Raw genomic sequence first — 17370 nt, forward strand, 5'->3', positions numbered from 1 at the left:
TGGGGCAGTTGTGTCTTGGTAGGTTGTGACAGCAGTTAGAGGAGAAAAGTGCATTGCAGAAGAGAAGTAGGAGGATGTTATACTTCTCTGATCACTAAATTCCTGGGTAAAAATTAGTTTTATTTCCCTAGGAAGTAAGTGCTCCTCACTTTCAGTCCATCAGAACACACTTTTGTTGATGCTTAAGTTTATATTTTTCTGTAGTCAGCCGATTATTTGGAGGTAAAATTTGGATTGCCCACTATAGTTGCTACCAAAATATTTCAGTAGAGGAGGTCAAGGAAAAGTCAAGATTTACAGCTGGATGGAGGAAAGTGCTGAGTGCTGTCAGCATCCACTAAGGTAAATGGGAACTGAAGGAGCATAGCACACTTGCTTCATTTTGTAAAATCAACATATGCCTTAAGGTTAAGCTAAATACAGGAACCTGTTCACTTTGACTGCAGCACAGATTCTATTTGCCGAATAAACATTGGAACTTAAATGCTTTTTTTAAAACCTAAGTGCATCTTTTTAGATTTGGTGGGGCTTGGAAAAAAGGTTGGAGCCTATTCTATTAGTGCATGTCAGAGTTTGCTTGTTACCATAATTAAGATCCAGGTATGAAAGTGTGATGTGTGACCCTCAGGCATTGCTAAATAAAGTAACTTCAAGGGAAAACTGGGGCTGTTGATGAAAAACACCATCCAGGCTCTCAGCTTGCTTTTTCTTAACTAAATGCACTTCCTTTCCAATTCCTACATGTTCCATCATACTAAGCATTTCTTAAGATTGTAGTGTTTGAAGTTCAAAGAATTGAAGGGCTTCTGTCTTGGAATACAAAAGCTCTGTGCTTTAAAAAAAAAAAACCTAAATAACTAATTGAGACTGACCACTAATTTAAATGTAATATCACAGCTACTGAATTCTCTTTGTTGGGGTTTGTTGTTTCCTTGTTTTTGTTTTTTAAATTTCTTTAAAATACACCCTCTAAAGAGGCTAAATGTTGCTCTGCCTGCTGTGGAAGTGTTACTGCTGAGGCTCAGCAGTGGTTGGGTTCCAGCAGGTCTTCCTTAGCTCAGTGTTCCGGGGTCCCACATGACTGCCTTCTCCTCCAAAATTCTGATCATTTCATCTCTGCACCTTTTCACTTCTCTGTGCTTTCTTGGTCTGCTGACAAGAAGATTGGTTTATATACTCTGACATTTAAGAAATACCATTTTCCAGCCTGCTAATCTGCTTTATTCAAGTTGTTGTAGGAGAGAGCCAGGGTTCCTTCCTACAGTGATGCTCTTTAAAAATTCAGGTTATACAACACAAACTGATGCTGATAACATCAGTATTGACAATTAAAGCAGGCAGCATGGAGCAGAATCTGGGAGATGATACATGGCACTGGGGGAGGTTGTGACTACCATCATTGTGAGTGAATTGGTTTAATAAATAATCTGCTGGACAGGTTTTGGCCAGTATGTCACTTTGTAAAGGAGTAATAGCATTATCTTGGGCAGTGAAATTATTGTTACTATGTGGACATGCACAAAAATAATGGAGGTAATATGAAGAGGAAATGGTTTCTGTGCTGTCTACTACTGAGGGAACAAAGAGTCAGAGAAAAAAACGTACTGGAAGAGCTGCTAAGAGAAGTGGAATACCCAGCTCCTGTTTTGGGCCACAGGTAGGTTATTTGCAGTATTTTCAAGTGCAGAGTTGACTATCATGTTTTTAGGTGCTAGTTCCCAGCAGAAGATGACTCCAGGGAGATTATACCCCTTCAGAAATGAGATGAGAGGGTAGAAGTAAACTGCTGGCAGCCTCTGTATCTTGAATATCCTGATTATTCTTCCTCTTACAGTTACTTTTTTTCCTTCTTGTGGTAAAAATATGATTCTATAATCTCAAATTATTTTTACCTTTGTTTTTGCATACCTTTATTTATTGAGGCATACCTGAGTTCCTTCTGTTTGTTTTACTGCCAGAAAATTTCCGTATTAAAAAGAAAAGTCAATGATGTGGAATTAAAAAGGACTCATCTAGATCTCATAATAATAAAAACGTTTGGAACACATTACTTTGGAATACATATTGTGGCTTATGCTTCTTTGGAGTGCTTCATTTTATCATCAGAGAGGCATCATTTGTTTAAACTCTGCTTCTGTATGACATCTGGTTTGAAAAGCATAATAACCTATATAATCAGCTTTTAAAATGCTGGATTATCTGTGGGTTTATTGACTCTTCTTTACAAAATCTGTTATTTCTAATTAATTCTCCATATAACTATTACTAAAGCCAACTCTGAGAGACACAAATGAGCTTGATGGCAATGGCTAGTCAAGGTCAGCATTTAACTGCCAGCATTTGCACTGTTAGGGATAATAAATCAGGCTTATTCTCAATCATATACCCTGCAATGTGATAAATGTTACTGGAGCCTTTGAAGCAACCATTTTACAAATCATTTAGGAGATACATTTGGCATTGTTAGACCCTCTGTGCTGCCCTTGGCTGTAACAGCATTGGGATAAAATATGCTCTGGTAGATTTCTCTTTGAATCCTGTGGAGTTTTATGAGAGGGGTGTGGGGGTGTGTTTGCCTATTCTTGTCATTGTATTAGACATAATGAGAGAAGCATGAAAGCAACAACACCTAACCAACTTATGGGAGCCACTGGCTTCTGAAAATGAGAATGAGTAGCCAGCTCTTTGGCACTATTTCACATTTCTGGTGTTTTCATTGGGAGTTTATATTGAAACTAGCTTGCTACCCACAAGGAATGACCTGCTTCAACAACAGTCTGTGTGTAAAAGTTTTTTTAAAAACCATGTTAAATATCAGAGCCATAGGGTGTAGGTTCTGATTTAGTTTTGGGTAAATACACTCAGTCTGAATTTAAGATTGAAACCTGCTGTGGCCCACATATGCCATTAGATTTAGCATGTCATTCAAATAGATATTTGGCACTAGGCTAATCATCTTCCAGGGAGTCAATTGTAAAGTTTCTAATATTTTTATGGTATTCATTCTTACATGGATCAACTCTTAGATATTCCAGAAGAGAGAATGACTTGTTACTTAAGTAACTTGGAGTATTGTAACTAAACTTCTTATCTGGAGCAAAAAAAAAATCAAACTTCGCTCCAAAAAAAAAAGAGCAAAAATTAACTTCATGTAGATATCTGTGTTATAATCAACTGACTTTAACGCTGATATTTTGCTTATTAAGTGTTACCTGCCTATAACTTTTCCCACATGCCAGTTTATATTAAGCATTTTACTGGCCAAAAATTTACAGCATGTTGATGTGGAAAATTAATGCAAAGGAAAATATTTAACTTGGAGCATGCATGAGAAGTAATTTCAGTGTGAGGGTTTAGTGCAGTTTTTCTGCCTGTGCATAGTATAGAATAAAGGGCTATAATGATTAATAAAAAGAATTGGTTTAATGAAAGTGATGAATAAATGAAGTTTCTTTTTATTCATCCACACCGGATGTCTGGCCTTGAAATAAAGGCCAAGGGGTAGGTTCTTCATCAGTCAGATATTTTTCACAATGGTCACTGAGGAAAGGGATGACAACCTGAAAAGAGAGATTTAGGAGGAAAAAAGGTACAACCATCTGTGTGTGCCTTGTTTGGAAAGAAAAGCTTCCATGGAGAGAACGAGTTATCCTGAGGTTTAGCTTGTGATTTGAGCATATTTTTGGGCTCAGCCTTTTATTATTTGCACCACTTTACCTTTGTGTGAGGAATTACACAAATACTGTGGTATAGCATGGGTGAAAGAGAGCAGAAGAGATTTTTTTAAAAAGCCAAACATTGTTCATTGAAGGCAATCATGGCCAGAGCTGGCACAATTTGGAGGAGATTGAAGTACCAACAGCAAATATCAATGTTTCTTTGCAATAAAGTATTTGAGAACAATTCCATGTTTGATGCTCCTGTTAAGAATGAAAATACCTCATCTGTGTTTTAATGTATTCCACTTGTAAACTGAATAAAAGAATGAGTTAATTTGATTTAATTCCAGAATGTTAAGCTTCCAACTGTGATGCTGTGGCTGAGTAGCTGAATACATACTTTGTATTCAGGCTGTACCTTCCAGTTGTACTCAAGTCTTCAGTAGAGAGGAGCACTGTATAAAATATGCTATAGATTGCGTCTTAGGTAGGCATTTAATAATAGTTGTGGATCAACTGGTGTCTTAATTTGTCTTTGCTGACTTTTTTTTTAACCTAATAATTCTGTGAAAGTGCAATTTTGTAGGGTAGCTTGTATCTAAAAAAAGGTTCTCCCACCTTCTGCAAATCCTACATGACAATTTATTTTCAACTAAAAATAATACATAATTACATATATATATATATGCAGTATGTATATATAGAGAAGCATGTGCGTGTATATATAAAAATAAAAGTCATGCACACTGCTGTGACACCCTGGAAGCATCCATTTCTCTACAGGAAAAGCTCTCTAATAAAATTACCTCTTTTTTAGATATTAAAAAAAAATACACTGACCTCTTTCAGAGTAGAAAGACTAGGAAAGTTTTTGCCAGTCTTATGAAGAAATGGGAACACGCAGCATCAAAATTAAAAATCCCCTGAGACATTTTGGTTTTATGTCAGAATTGAAATATTTTCCTTCTCAGGCAAAATACTGATGTTTGCAATGAAAGAGAATTTTCAAGGTGAGTTTTCCAGGTTATTGGAATTTTCTCTAGAAAGCAGACACCTTTTGAAGGATTTTGTTTAATTGGAGGTCTAATTTTTTCATGCAGTGTGGAACATGCTGGAGGGAGAAAGTCCCTTTCTTTGCCTTAACACATCAGAGCTGAATACCAGCACAGCCTTGGCAAATCCTGGAAAAGTAACTTTTCCTGAGGGTAAATTAATGCAGTGTGTGCAGGTATGACTGAGACTGGAGCACGCAGAACTTATTTTAACATGGATTTAGTGAGGCTTTCTCTCTTAACAGATGAGCTAATGCCATCACCTAGCAATTATCAAGCAGTGTGATGTTATGTAATGAGAGTATAAATAGCACAAGGACTAAAACTAGTAAATCTAACAGACTAGTGAGCAGACAAGAGCAGGAATGAATACTATTTGGAACATTTTGATTAACATCTGAACACTCTCATTTAAGCAGACATTTAGATTTGATGTTGCAGTAAAGCTGTAGGCCTGGGGAGCTGTGGCCCTTCATTTCGAGTGACACTTGAACTGTGCCCGGTAGATAAATCACTTGGACTCTGCATACTTCTTTAAAGCAAGTTGGAAATTTGGAAAAAGGCAAAGAGTTCATACTTGAGATTTCTTAAGCAAGCTCATTATCTTATATTTGAATTAGGACTACCTGTGGACTTCATTTCCCAGTGGCTGATGGACAAATAGCCTGTGACCTGCAGTTTGAACTACCTGATAATTGTCCTACTGGTGGGAAGTCTTTCAGGGTTGTTTTTGTACTTGTTTGGCAGCGTTCAGAGAGATAACATGTAAGAAATGCAAGAGGTCATGTTTACCTGGAGAAGAGAGGCTGTGTGGAAGGAGATACTCTCTCCAGCCCCATGGAGACATGGGAGGGAGCCAAAGCTTTCCTCTCCTTCAGGATCTGTCATGTTTCTCCAAGCATGCCCACTGCATTAGGGTGGCATTTCCAGTTCCTGGGGGAAGAAGGGAGGGAGGAAACTCACAGGGTCAGGAAATGTGACTTGTTCTTGAAAAGTATTGTCCTTGAGAGTTGCCAGTGGAAAATGTTTCCTAAAGGGGGCCTGTAGTTTAAGACAGAGGTAGATGATTGGAGCAGGCTTGCAAAGTGCATTGCTCTCCAAACTTGAGGATGGTCTGAACCTCCAGTGCTGCTTTTCTGGCACCTACAGGCGTATGGGAAGATCTTCTGCACTTGCAGAGTGTACAGAGGCTTCAGAACTACATGGGAAATAAGCTGCTAAATTGCAGGAATATCAGAAATAAGCTCATGAGCTACTGCAGTGGTAAGCAGGAGCACAGACAAGGGAGTACATACCAGCTTGCTGCACTACTTCACCAAATGGCCTTAGAGCTTTCCTTACAGGTACTCCTTAGCTGTGAAGGCTTCAAACAAATAAAGAAACAGAAAGAAAATTTATAGCTGCCAGGTTGCTGTCAGAATTGTTTGTTAGTTTGTTTGTTTTTTATTTTCAGTTTTAATCATCTGCTACCAATAAATTCCACTGCCCTTGTGGTAACTTCTCACATTAACATTGATATATTATGGGTGATTTAAAACAGACAATAAAAATATTGCACTTACTAATTAAAGCAATTCATGTATTCAGCTACACACTGCCAGAAAGTGTTGTGGTTTCCTAATTGTTAGGAGCCTTGAGCAATATACCTGTTATAAATTCTTAATTGAACTTTGTATTATGGCTGGTGTGATTTGAAATATTCATATCTGTTTTGTTTTGTTTGATTGTTTTCACTCCAGCTCTTCATTGAGAAGTGTATCAACTGGATCTTCAAGACCTTCCAAAGTGTGTTTGGTGTGTGGAGATGAGGCATCTGGATGTCATTATGGGGTGGTTACATGTGGCAGCTGTAAAGTTTTCTTCAAGAGAGCAGTAGAAGGTAAGAAAACACAAGCCAAAAAATATCAACACCAAAGACAAAAATCTATTATTTGGTTTTTTTTTAAAGAAATATATATATGCATATATAAATTTTCCCATGTGTTTTCTGCTGTTGGTAAAATTCTGTGTTGTTAACATGAAAAAAAAAATGTTGAGTGACCTTTACAGACTTTGTAAGCAACTTCTTCAAGTGAATAAAATGTTTTTAATATCTGATAATAAGAGTTCATGGCATGCGAAGTGCATTAATACCATGTAGGTTTTTGGAAGTCTTTGCTGATGAATAAATGTTCTTACAACCACAGATGAAGTAGGAGATAAATCAGTAAGTAGTTATCTTCATGAAAAAAAACCTAGAAGGTTTTTAGGGAATAGGTTCTTAATATGGTGTCCAGCTTGTGCACTGAGTGAGGCAGCATGAGGTGTGATTAATTTCTTCTGTGATCATTAAATCTACTTCTTATGGCAATAAGGATTTAGCTCTCTGTTAAATAGACCTGGAGGGCTTGTGCGTCACTGAAGTCAAGACTTCGTGTAATGTCTATCAATCTATTTATCTATCTATCATCAAAAGTGTCAATCTAATTGAAATTAACTTCCCAAAGTTATAAGGACATGGAAAAGGTTTCCCCTTGCTGAAAACATCTTCTCTTACAGTTGTGCAGTAGCTGACCTTGATGTCCTCATTCCTCAACTTCTTCTTGAGAATTTAGTTGCTTGATATAGCACGTGAACTGGAAAACCTTCCTTTTTTTGTCTGAGTGATTTCCTCCTGTACTTCCACACCACATCATGGATGGCTCTTGAGGCATCCACATCTGAGCTGACCCCTGAATCACAAGAAGATATTTTTTGGCTGGGTGGTGGTGATGGTGAAGTTTTCCATATGTCTGCACATAGTGTGTGAAGTGACAGCACATTCTTCCTGCCTCCTTTCCTGCCTCCCAGGAAAGCTTCCTCTCCAGTCTTGAATCACTGTAATTTCAAGGTACTATTTGTCCACGTTTATGTCTCTTTTGCTGACCATTCCATAGCATGATGGATCTTCCCATCCAGATTTACAGGAGTTTATGAAAAATTACTAAGGAATCCCTTTAGGAGTTAACAGAGCAGCAAGACTCTGTTTTCAAGCCTCGGAAGCCAGAATTATTAGGAAAGGATTACTCTCTGATCAGGCATAGAAAGACATTTTTTTAATGTCATTAAAACTGATGAGTAATTACTGAAAGTTTTCAAGTTAAGCCAAAAAAAAAAAATTAAAAATGAAAGAGAAAGCTACCCTGCCATCCCTAAAAATTTGATGTGTTTTAAATTAGTTTAAAATACATTTTTAAGAGTCTTTATAGTAACGTACATGTACCTACCAGGTGTATGTAAACACTGTTTAGACTTCTTGGTATGCACATGACTGAGCTCTTGATGCTACCAGTAGCATTGTTGCTAGGCAGACACTGAAATTTTGTCTTGGCTTGCACTTTTTTTTATATATTGTAGAGTGTTGGCCCCAAAAGGGCATCGCAAAAACATCACACACATACTGGCTTCAAACATCCTGGCACAATCTGTATACATAAAAGTTTCCATAGGTAGCTTTGTAACAAGAGGTTTCTTGTATAGCCATCATAAATTTTTCAGTTGGGAACAGGACCAATAAAACTCTTCCTGAGGTTTCCTATTTGAAATCATTGAAACAATTAAATATTTGTAGCACAGGGACGCACCCATTTTTTTCATGTTCCTCTAAACATTCCTCAGTTGATGATGTCCCTTCTTTTTGCAAAGACTTTTACAGGTCTCCTCCAACTCAGCCTCTCTATCAGTCTATGAAGTGGGGAGACAAATTGGGTCAACAAGCATGGAAACAGAGAAAAGAGGGATTTGGAGAGGGAGAACTTTGCACACTACCCCGCTTTTTAGGTCTCAGCTGGAATTGCTAACATTGAACAGCCACTGACTGCCAATTCCTTTGGGCTCCTCTGAAATCCTACAAACCCAGCGAGATTATAACAGAAAATAGCAACTGTGTGGGAATTTAAACTAAGAAACTAAGAACAAAGAGACTAAAGTTTGCATTTCAAAATATAAACCTGGTAATTGTATTCCCAGTTAATTTTATCTTGGAACTTTGAGGAAATGTCTAATGGATTTAGGAGAAGGAGAGCTGTAGACCAGAAAAAGTATTAAAATGGGTCTCTTGGTAAAATTGCAAAAGTAATTTCAGATGGCATTAAATCCAAGGCTGTAAATTATCCAAGTACTAGTTTTAGTATCAAGTAGGCACAGGCCTTTTGATGACTGACTGATGAACAGGAGACTGGTATGAAGAAACGTGATGTTGTCATTAACGTAAATTTGATCTGCCTTGCAAACATTAAAAATCTTTGGACTGTAAAAGTGTTGGTAAATGGTGTCACTGCAAAAGTTAAAGTATATATATATTTAGAATACATTTTTACATAGGTTAATTTTATTCTATGGTTTTTTTCCTCAATTACAAATATTCCAATCCTAAAGTCATTTGAACTTGAATTTATGATCAAAATGGAGTCATATGCTGAAAATATGCTGTACTGTGAGGGAACCTAAAGCACCTGGCCAGGCTTGTCTTCTCTTTTTCCACTGAAGCAGCTTTCTCTAAGGAGAGTAACAGGCTTGAAGTCAGAAATCACAGCTGTTCTTGCCTATGCTTTGCATTTTTAGTCTTCATTTGTTCAAGTTCCAGACAAGTATGAGGTAATCTCTCCTAAATCAAAATTTATATTGTATTGTAAGTTGCTAATCTTTTATTCTTCCTTTGGCTTGGAAGCAAGAAGAAAGGAAGGCATTTTTTTCATCTCCATATGGTGCTAAAGACTACAGCAAAAATGACCATTTTCTTTAAGTTATTTTGCATATTTCCTTGGAGATTTTTAGCTACTTAAAATAGGAGCATTAAAAAATTATATTGGATCAGTTATAGGGAAGCTTGTCCTTTTTTTAAAATACAAAGATGGAATAATTCAGTAAAGATCAGATTCTGCTCTTGATTTCTGTTCTAAAAGGTTAACCTTAAAGCTAGTTTTTCAATTTTAAGTTAAAAAAATAGATTACGCTTCATCTCTGAAGTAAAAACACAGGCACAACAACGGAAGTTTCTAGGGTTGTGGGGTTTTTTCCTCACCTAAAATTGTGTCAGTTTTGAGTGCAGGGATAATTTGGCTGAAGGAAACTTTTCAGTATGATTTGATACCTCCTGGATGTTGCAAACTTGCTGTGCCCCTAAGTGAGCAGCATAAGAACAAAGAAATCCTACCTGTTTTTTCAGAAACTGATGCTTTTCCTATGCACTGTAAGTTAAAGAACTTCCCAAGGCTTTATAGGCCCTAGTAGAAGATAAACAAAAGCCTCTCTCATGTGTGCCTCCCTTGTTTTTTGGTTTTGTTTTCATTTCTTTTGGAGTGGAAAACTTAATCAAGGTATGAGAAATGCAAACATACATAACTCTTGAATAATTTTCCTAATTAGCAAACTTTTTATAGAATGCTATTGATGAACAGGGAAGTTCACTGTATTGATAATTTTAAAAAGCAATACTTTTTATGCTGTATGAAACTGAAATTGACACATAACAGACGTTTTGCACACCATTTTGCAGTGTGTGCAGCCATGAATTTTGTAGGTCTGTATTACTATAATTAATTATACATACAGTTCTTCACTCTCCACTCTTCTGTTCATTCACTGTAATGGAGTCTGTTTTTCCATAACAGGCTGCAATTTTCCTTTTATCCACTTTCCGAAGGTCCGTGGCCTCTCTAAATTTGACATCACTTAGTATAGATGTCCATATGTTTTCATAGAAATTTTTATGTGGGATTTGAAGTTGACTCTGTTCCTGACCTGTTGCAAGAATCTGTTTTACAACCTATCAAACAGAAATATTAGGTGAAGAGCAAGCAGATGGGTGATCTGCTGAGGGCAAGTGAGCTGGTCAAATTCATGCAGCAGCTGCTACTCTTACTTGATATGCTATGGTTAATAGGTGCAAAATAAAATTCAAATAATTAAGTCATTATAGGTTTGAAGCTGCCACCAGCCTTCCATGCTTTCATGGATATATGAGAAGGACTTTTCCTGGTTTTAGCTCTGGCAGGCAGTATTGCTCTGTGAAATGGTTCCTTCTCCAGGCTGGCTTTAGTTACTAAGGGCTTGGAGTTGAGGAGACTGGTAGGAGGAAGGTGCTAAAAAAATTTGCAATGGGACCCCAAAAAGGAGTAAAAAAAAAACCCAAGCAGCAAGAGTTGAGACATAAGAAAAAAAAGGAAAGAATAAAGAATCTAACGTATATTGCAAGTGAGTATTTTAAAGTCGGGGAGAGGTGAAACGTGAGGGAAATTTTTCCTTGTGGCTCTTTGGAATACGTGGCCTGCATGGAAAACAGCGTTCAGTAAAAAATGCTGGATGCATTCAGGTGAATGTGAAGTGGGGCACCAGGGGACCAGGCATAATGTGGTAGCATTTCAGATGGGAGGGGGGAGATTTGGGAACCACCAAGGTGACGGAGTGCCTTGCTTTGAAAACAAGCACAGAATGAGTGGGTTTAACAGCTGCAGTGCCACAAAGAACATAAGTTGGTTAATAGCTGTGAAAATGATAGAAAAAATATTTTATATCAAGGAAGCTGAAAATCTGCATTCATTCCTTTCCAAAAGCGTTAATAATTTCTTCCCTCCCCCGAGACTTCCCAACATTTGCAGTTTTTTTGAGGGTAACTTATTTACTGTGTGAGCTGGTGTTGCTGTGGAGAGGGATGGATGAGTATGAGAATTTAAATACAGGCAGCTGTCTAGCCTTGAAAAACGCACACACAGGGCTGCATGCAACTATTCTTCTCCTGCACTCTGCCATTTGTCTTTTGTTCTTTGTTTTATGAATATTAATTTCTAGCCTGCTTCACCTGTAAAATGATATGTTCAGTAGGTGATAGCCAGCCTGTACAAGCACAGATACCCAGTAAATGGAGCATGGATGCAGTGGTAAGGTTGGTTTATCTTTGGCAGAAGCCTTCCATTGCCACAAATTCAAGCACCGTACAGTCTTTTACATGCTTACTTTCTACATCCTGTTAAGAGCAGGGGATTTTTGGCATTTATATGATGTGACAGGGAACTCAGTTGCAGTAATTTGTTGTTGTTTTCTTTTTTAACACATCACAGGGTAGCATCCCAGCAGGTCTGAGTCTTCTGAGAGGGGGGGTGGCCCTGTCAGTGCTGATTTAAAGTAGCCACAAATACTTGGCTAACAAATGTTCCAATGCTACAGCCATTAGTTCAGTGTTTTCTTGAATATGTCAACTGCCTTTTCCTTAAAAAGGAATGGATCTCTCTTCTTATAGGAAAGATAGACAGGGTGCTTCCTGGGAAATTCATCTTCTAGGTAGTAGTCCCAAGTTGGCTGAGCCACTTGCATAGTGTAGTTGCACAAAATGGATGTACAAAACTCAAATGCACCAAGTATTTCAAGCCATCAGGGAAGTATTCACGCTGTCATGGTATAAGTGATGCTGGGAATGTTTACGTGGAGTGTTGAGTATATTTCTGGTCACCAGCATGTTAAAGACAGCTTGATTCAGAGTCAGGTAAACACATGAGGAGAGCTTTTGAAATTATCTAGGAAATAAAAATTTATCTTATGTCAGGTGACTGAATGCTTTCAGCTTTTTTTAGCTTACCCAAAAAGAATCTGAGTTAGGACATGATTGCTGTCTATAAATATTTCAGTTGAGGAATAGACAACCGAGAGGGAGGAGAATTTATTTTGAACTAAGAGCTGTACTGAAATAAGAGTAAATGGGTAAAAATCCCATTAGTTGGTTTGCTATTTCGAGAATGCTGTAAACCACCAAAAAAGAGATACTATTGTGGGGGCACTTTCCTGAAAAGAGTAAGAAGGATTTAAGTGCCTACTTTGAAATTGCTCTTAAGAGAAGTAGCCAATGATATAATTTAGTTCTCTGTGGAAGTAAAGGATAAGCCAAAGAGGTCTCTTTTGCTTAATGCTGTATCCTGGTGAGGCTGGAGACTTCAACTGACTCTGAAAATGGAGGAAGTGTGAGTAATAGAGAGGGTGGACTAGCTAATACGTTTTTAGAATATTCCATTTGTAATGATGGTGAATGACTAGATCTTCACAGGAGTACAGAGCTTCAGTTTTTAGAAATGGATGTAAAGTACTTAGATCTTGCATAAGCCAGAATTGCTTTGTATTTGTGCTAGGCGATTAATGTTTGTCTCCTGCTGTGACTTTTCTCATTTTGAGTTTAAAAAAAAGCTCAGGGGAGTGAAGTCCTTTTGAAAGAACTCCATCCTACCCAGATAAGGCTCTGTGGGTACCCCCCCAGTCCCCATCAGGTTTTTCTGGTTTTTTTTTGTTTGTTTGTTTTGTTTTGTAATGCCTGATACAATACAACTAAAGGGATAAATAGAGTATGAGTGGACATTTAAATTGGAATTTGCAGTTGGACAGAAATATATCTACAAGATCTGTATCTAACAGCATAAAACATATAAAATACCTTAATCAGATGCTTTAGCTCCTTATAGCTATGGTAGTGCTTCTTAAAGCATATTACTTTATAAAATGCTGTTACCTGCCTGTCTCGGTAGCCTGTAGAAGCAATGTTATAATTTTCACTTTTAGGACCAAATAGTACTTCCCTTCTACAACCTTTAAGTTCCTGAAACTTTTTCAAACCTGAAAAGGCTCTTCAAGTCTCAGGATAAGTAGTTAAAAGCCAAAAGGGGATAATCCTGCAAGGGGCCTTCAGCACTCCAGTGTTACAGATAAGGAATTTTGCAGTGTTGTGGCTGAAAGTAATTCTTAATAGATAAAGCTGAGAAATAAATATATAAGGCTAGAAACAAAGCATCTTTTTTGTGCCTCCTAATCCCATTTTAAATAAGGGGATGGGAAAACAGTCTTCAGACAAAAAAAAAAGAATAAAAAAGTGAGAGAAAATGTACATACAGATCTGTCTGTTGTAGACAGAGGGAACAAGGCATCTGCTAGCATCTTGGATATAAATAGAGTGGGAAAGGTAATGGCAAATCTCCCATTGCCTTATATGAAGCCAGGATTTCATCCATTTTTTGGAGCACAGTTTTAGGTTGTTGAAGTTTGGGAGTGTCTCTGTTAGATTTGAAGTCTAGACTTCAAAAGAGGCAGTTTTGTCAGGTTTTTTGGAAACAATAATGGCCGATGGTCAGCATTGAAGCCCACAGGTCCTTATTGTTTAAGGAGAGAAAATTTTGTTAGACCAAAAATAGATTACCTGTTTATAACCCACGGAATTATTTGATGCCTTTTCTCGCTGTTGAGTTGCCAATTCCAGGGCCCTAAAACAGGGAGCCTGAATTAGTCAGTCCGTTCCCACCTATTTCAAGAGTGATGGCGATGTTTGGCTTCTGTATGTACCTTGTCTATGCTAAGAGCAAGTAGAAACAAGCAGTTTGGAGTTACTGCTCCTCGGTTGTTTCTTGTGTTAGGTGCAGTGGTGGGTTTCAGGGGCTTTGAGCTAGCTGGTTTTAAGTTTGCTATTTTTAAAATATATCGGATGGGGGGAAAAAAAATCAAATTTCCAAAATTATCACTAAGTATGAAAGTAATGAACATTAGTGGCCTGTGTCTTTGTTCATCTGCACTGCATGTAATGATTCCTAATTCAGCCTTAATAACACAGTCCCATACAGTTTTTTCTATTACACCTCTGCCTTGTTCATTGAAGAGATTGGATGGTGTTCAATTAATGAGCAGCTATTCAATGTCTTATATTCTTTTCATTGCCCCATGTATGGTCCTGTGCCTTCTTTGCTGATTACTATTCATCTCTTGCCCGGAATACATAATTACTAATTTCTTACAAAGCTTTTTTTTGTGGTGCTTTCACTAATATCTAAGTGCTTCACAAGCATTGTTTAATCTATGAGATGAGTGGTTATTACCCCTCTTTTACAGTTGAGGAGACAAGGCACAGATTAAGCTCAGACATACCCACTGATTTGGGATTCATGATTTATGATATTTAGGACCTCAGGGTCTAAGTACTTGGCATTTTATAGCTCTTAGTGTGTCCAAAGTGCAGTTTCCATGGATTTTACTTACAGCTATGGTCACTTAAACCACTGCAAATCAGACTCTGGATCAAAAGTTGGCTATTCAGGAAACAGGGAGGAAAGGTAGTATTTTTTCTTCCTTATGATTATAAAGTAAGCCCATGGCAAAGGAGATGCCAGTTCTTCAGGGCACCTGCCTCATGCATTGACTTTTTCTCTTCTCCCTTTCCCTCTTTCTTCTTTAAATCTCTGTAATCCTTTGTGTACTTTGTTCTCAGTAGCATATGAATGTGGATTCAAGGACAAGAGTCCTTTTGACTTCAGTCCTGATTAGTCCTAGATCACCATCCACATTGTCCCCAGGATAAGCTAGAGGTCTGGCAAGGCAGGGCCAAGGATGTAGAAGTAAGACATAATGTAGTAAGAGACATGGAGAGTTAGATCAGAATTCAGGTTTTGAGGTGTTGGGAAGTCTAAGATTTCTCACCTGTTCCGCAACAGCAGTCAGAGCAAGGTTCCTAGGATGCAGTCATGTGTAGGAAACATGGATAGTGGTGGTGCTTGCTTGGAGCTCAGTAGATGCCTAAACCATGTGACTGGAGTGAATTTGGGAAGGCTGTAATGCATCTTCTGTAGTACATGCTGATCCTTCCATTAGTGGGAACTCCTCAGGGCAACCTGTTTGACCATCCCCTTCATTTAAAAAAAAATGTATTCTTGCTCTTCTTAAAGACAGACTGGAAGGATGCAGGTGTCACTTCTTACTAAGAGATTTTTTTTCCTGATTTATTAAATCATAACTTTTTAAAAGCTCCATGTACAGATTTTCTTCAATAGTAATGCCAGAGGACCAGTAATAAGGGCAAAAAGTTGTAATGGAATTACTGCTTTAGGCAGTAGGTTTTTCTGTTTAATGAAGCTACTCAGTACCTCTCGCCTGGAAAAGAATGTCTGAAGAAATTCAAAAGGGCTACATAAATGCCTCAGAAAATAAATGTGGAAAGGTTATGGTTTAGAAATTTATTCTAGAGATTCAGAACGTAGGCTGACAAGTCACAGGGTGAGAAAAATGCCAAAATGGGAATAGTTTCTGCAATAGAAAGACAGAGACATTATTTTAAAACACAATGTGATGTCCGTATTACAGAAAAAGTGCATAATGGTGATTTTGAAGAAAATTGCTTCTTTGAAACTTTCGAACTGTTCTTGCAAGATGCCAACAAAAGGCATTCCCATTTGCATGTTACTGAATATTCTGGTAAATATTTTGAATATTTTTTTATTATTGTAATTTAACATTTTGCACTTTTTCCAGAAAAGTTGTCATTACTTTCAGCATTAAGGCATTTGTAGCAGATTTTTACATCTCATTTCATTTGCCTTTAATTCTTGATTCTTGCGGAAAACCATACCCAGAATAGTGACATTTTCCCTACTCATTTGCCATTCACGGTGTATTTGCATTCATTTTGGGCTACCAGGCAGAAGAACTAGAGCGTATTTCCCTCATTTGTACCCTGCCTGTTTATTTTACTTCCTCTAGAAATCAGTTTGTGCTGCTCTCCAAGACAGAGGAGGGCTGGACCCGAAGTTTGGAACTCGCTGTTGCAAAACCTGCATAAAACTGATGTGGTGGAAGGGACAGATGGAAAACAATTCCCACACTGTCACAGCAGCTAGGCTGGTTCCAGAGCAGGGTGAGGGGTGGTGTTAAAAAAGGTAACATCGCTTTCCCAGGGACGACTGAATGATGCCATGTGTGGGAGCAGGGCTGGAAAACCAAGCTGGAAGGGTTTTGAACAGGAACAACACAAACTGTGATTTGAAGGTTTACAAACCTTTTGCATGCTCTGCACAAGTTCTCTGATAAGCTGCTTCTTGATTAGGCTGAAACAGCTTTTTTAATTTAAAGCTAATGCCTGTGGGGAAGAAGTGCAATAGTTCTGTACTTTCAAATCTTGGGCATTTATGCAAGTTTCTTATAAGCATTTTAGGAATCCAACTATATCATTCCATTTCTGAAAGGACATTTTTTGTCTTGGGTGTTTAGCTGTAGATGAGTATTATTATATGTATTTCACAGACTCATGCTCTAATTTTTTTTCTAAGAATAATTATATATTTGGAGCTAAGCATTCAATTATTTATTCATCCATTTTACCACGTGGACTTAGCAAATGGACTTGTGTTAGCCTATACACCATATCATGCATGCAAATTCCACTCTTAACAATACTGCTTGAAATTACGTAAGCGATAGGTGCTAATTTTCTCTGATACAACAGAATGATAATGATGGACTATTGGGAAAAAATAATAAGTACTTCTTAGCTTGTGTGCACTGGCATACTAAGCTATTCATAAAATTAAAAAAGGAGAATGAAAAGACACTAACCTACTTAAAAAATGATGCCTTCTACTTGCAGTCTTTTTAGTGATAAAAGGAAGAGGGTAGCACCATATTCCTGAGACTATCAGGTTGTGCAGTATTTTGGGTGAAGGTGGTTGTTAGTGGCTTTGTGTGCAAGGTGTAAACAGCCAGACAGTTGAATTCTAGATGTTCAAGTGGTTTATAGAGCCCTAAGAACTACAAGTAGTATTTCATATTCCATACTTCTGTACTGTCATCATGCAGGTAACTCTGTGCTGAATGTAGGGCAGCAGGCAATCTGTCAAGTAGACTATATT

General features: G+C 37.7%; 1 protein-coding gene across 2 annotated transcripts in view; it reads left to right on the plus strand.

Annotated features, from left to right (window-relative positions):
• The window catches only part of NR3C2 (nuclear receptor subfamily 3 group C member 2), a 191152-nt gene that overhangs the window by 104368 nt on the left and 69414 nt on the right, over positions 1-17370 (plus strand). For both annotated transcript variants that reach the window (XM_041489216.1, XM_041489215.1), the window contains one exon: positions 6451-6590. In XM_041489216.1, the coding sequence (XP_041345150.1) occupies positions 6451-6590 (140 nt within the window). The remainder of the gene's footprint in view (positions 1-6450; positions 6591-17370) is intronic.

This window comes from Pyrgilauda ruficollis, unplaced genomic scaffold (genome assembly GCF_017590135.1).
Source record: "Pyrgilauda ruficollis isolate IOZ18807 unplaced genomic scaffold, ASM1759013v1 scaffold91, whole genome shotgun sequence".
NCBI lineage: Eukaryota > Metazoa > Chordata > Aves > Passeriformes > Passeridae > Pyrgilauda > Pyrgilauda ruficollis.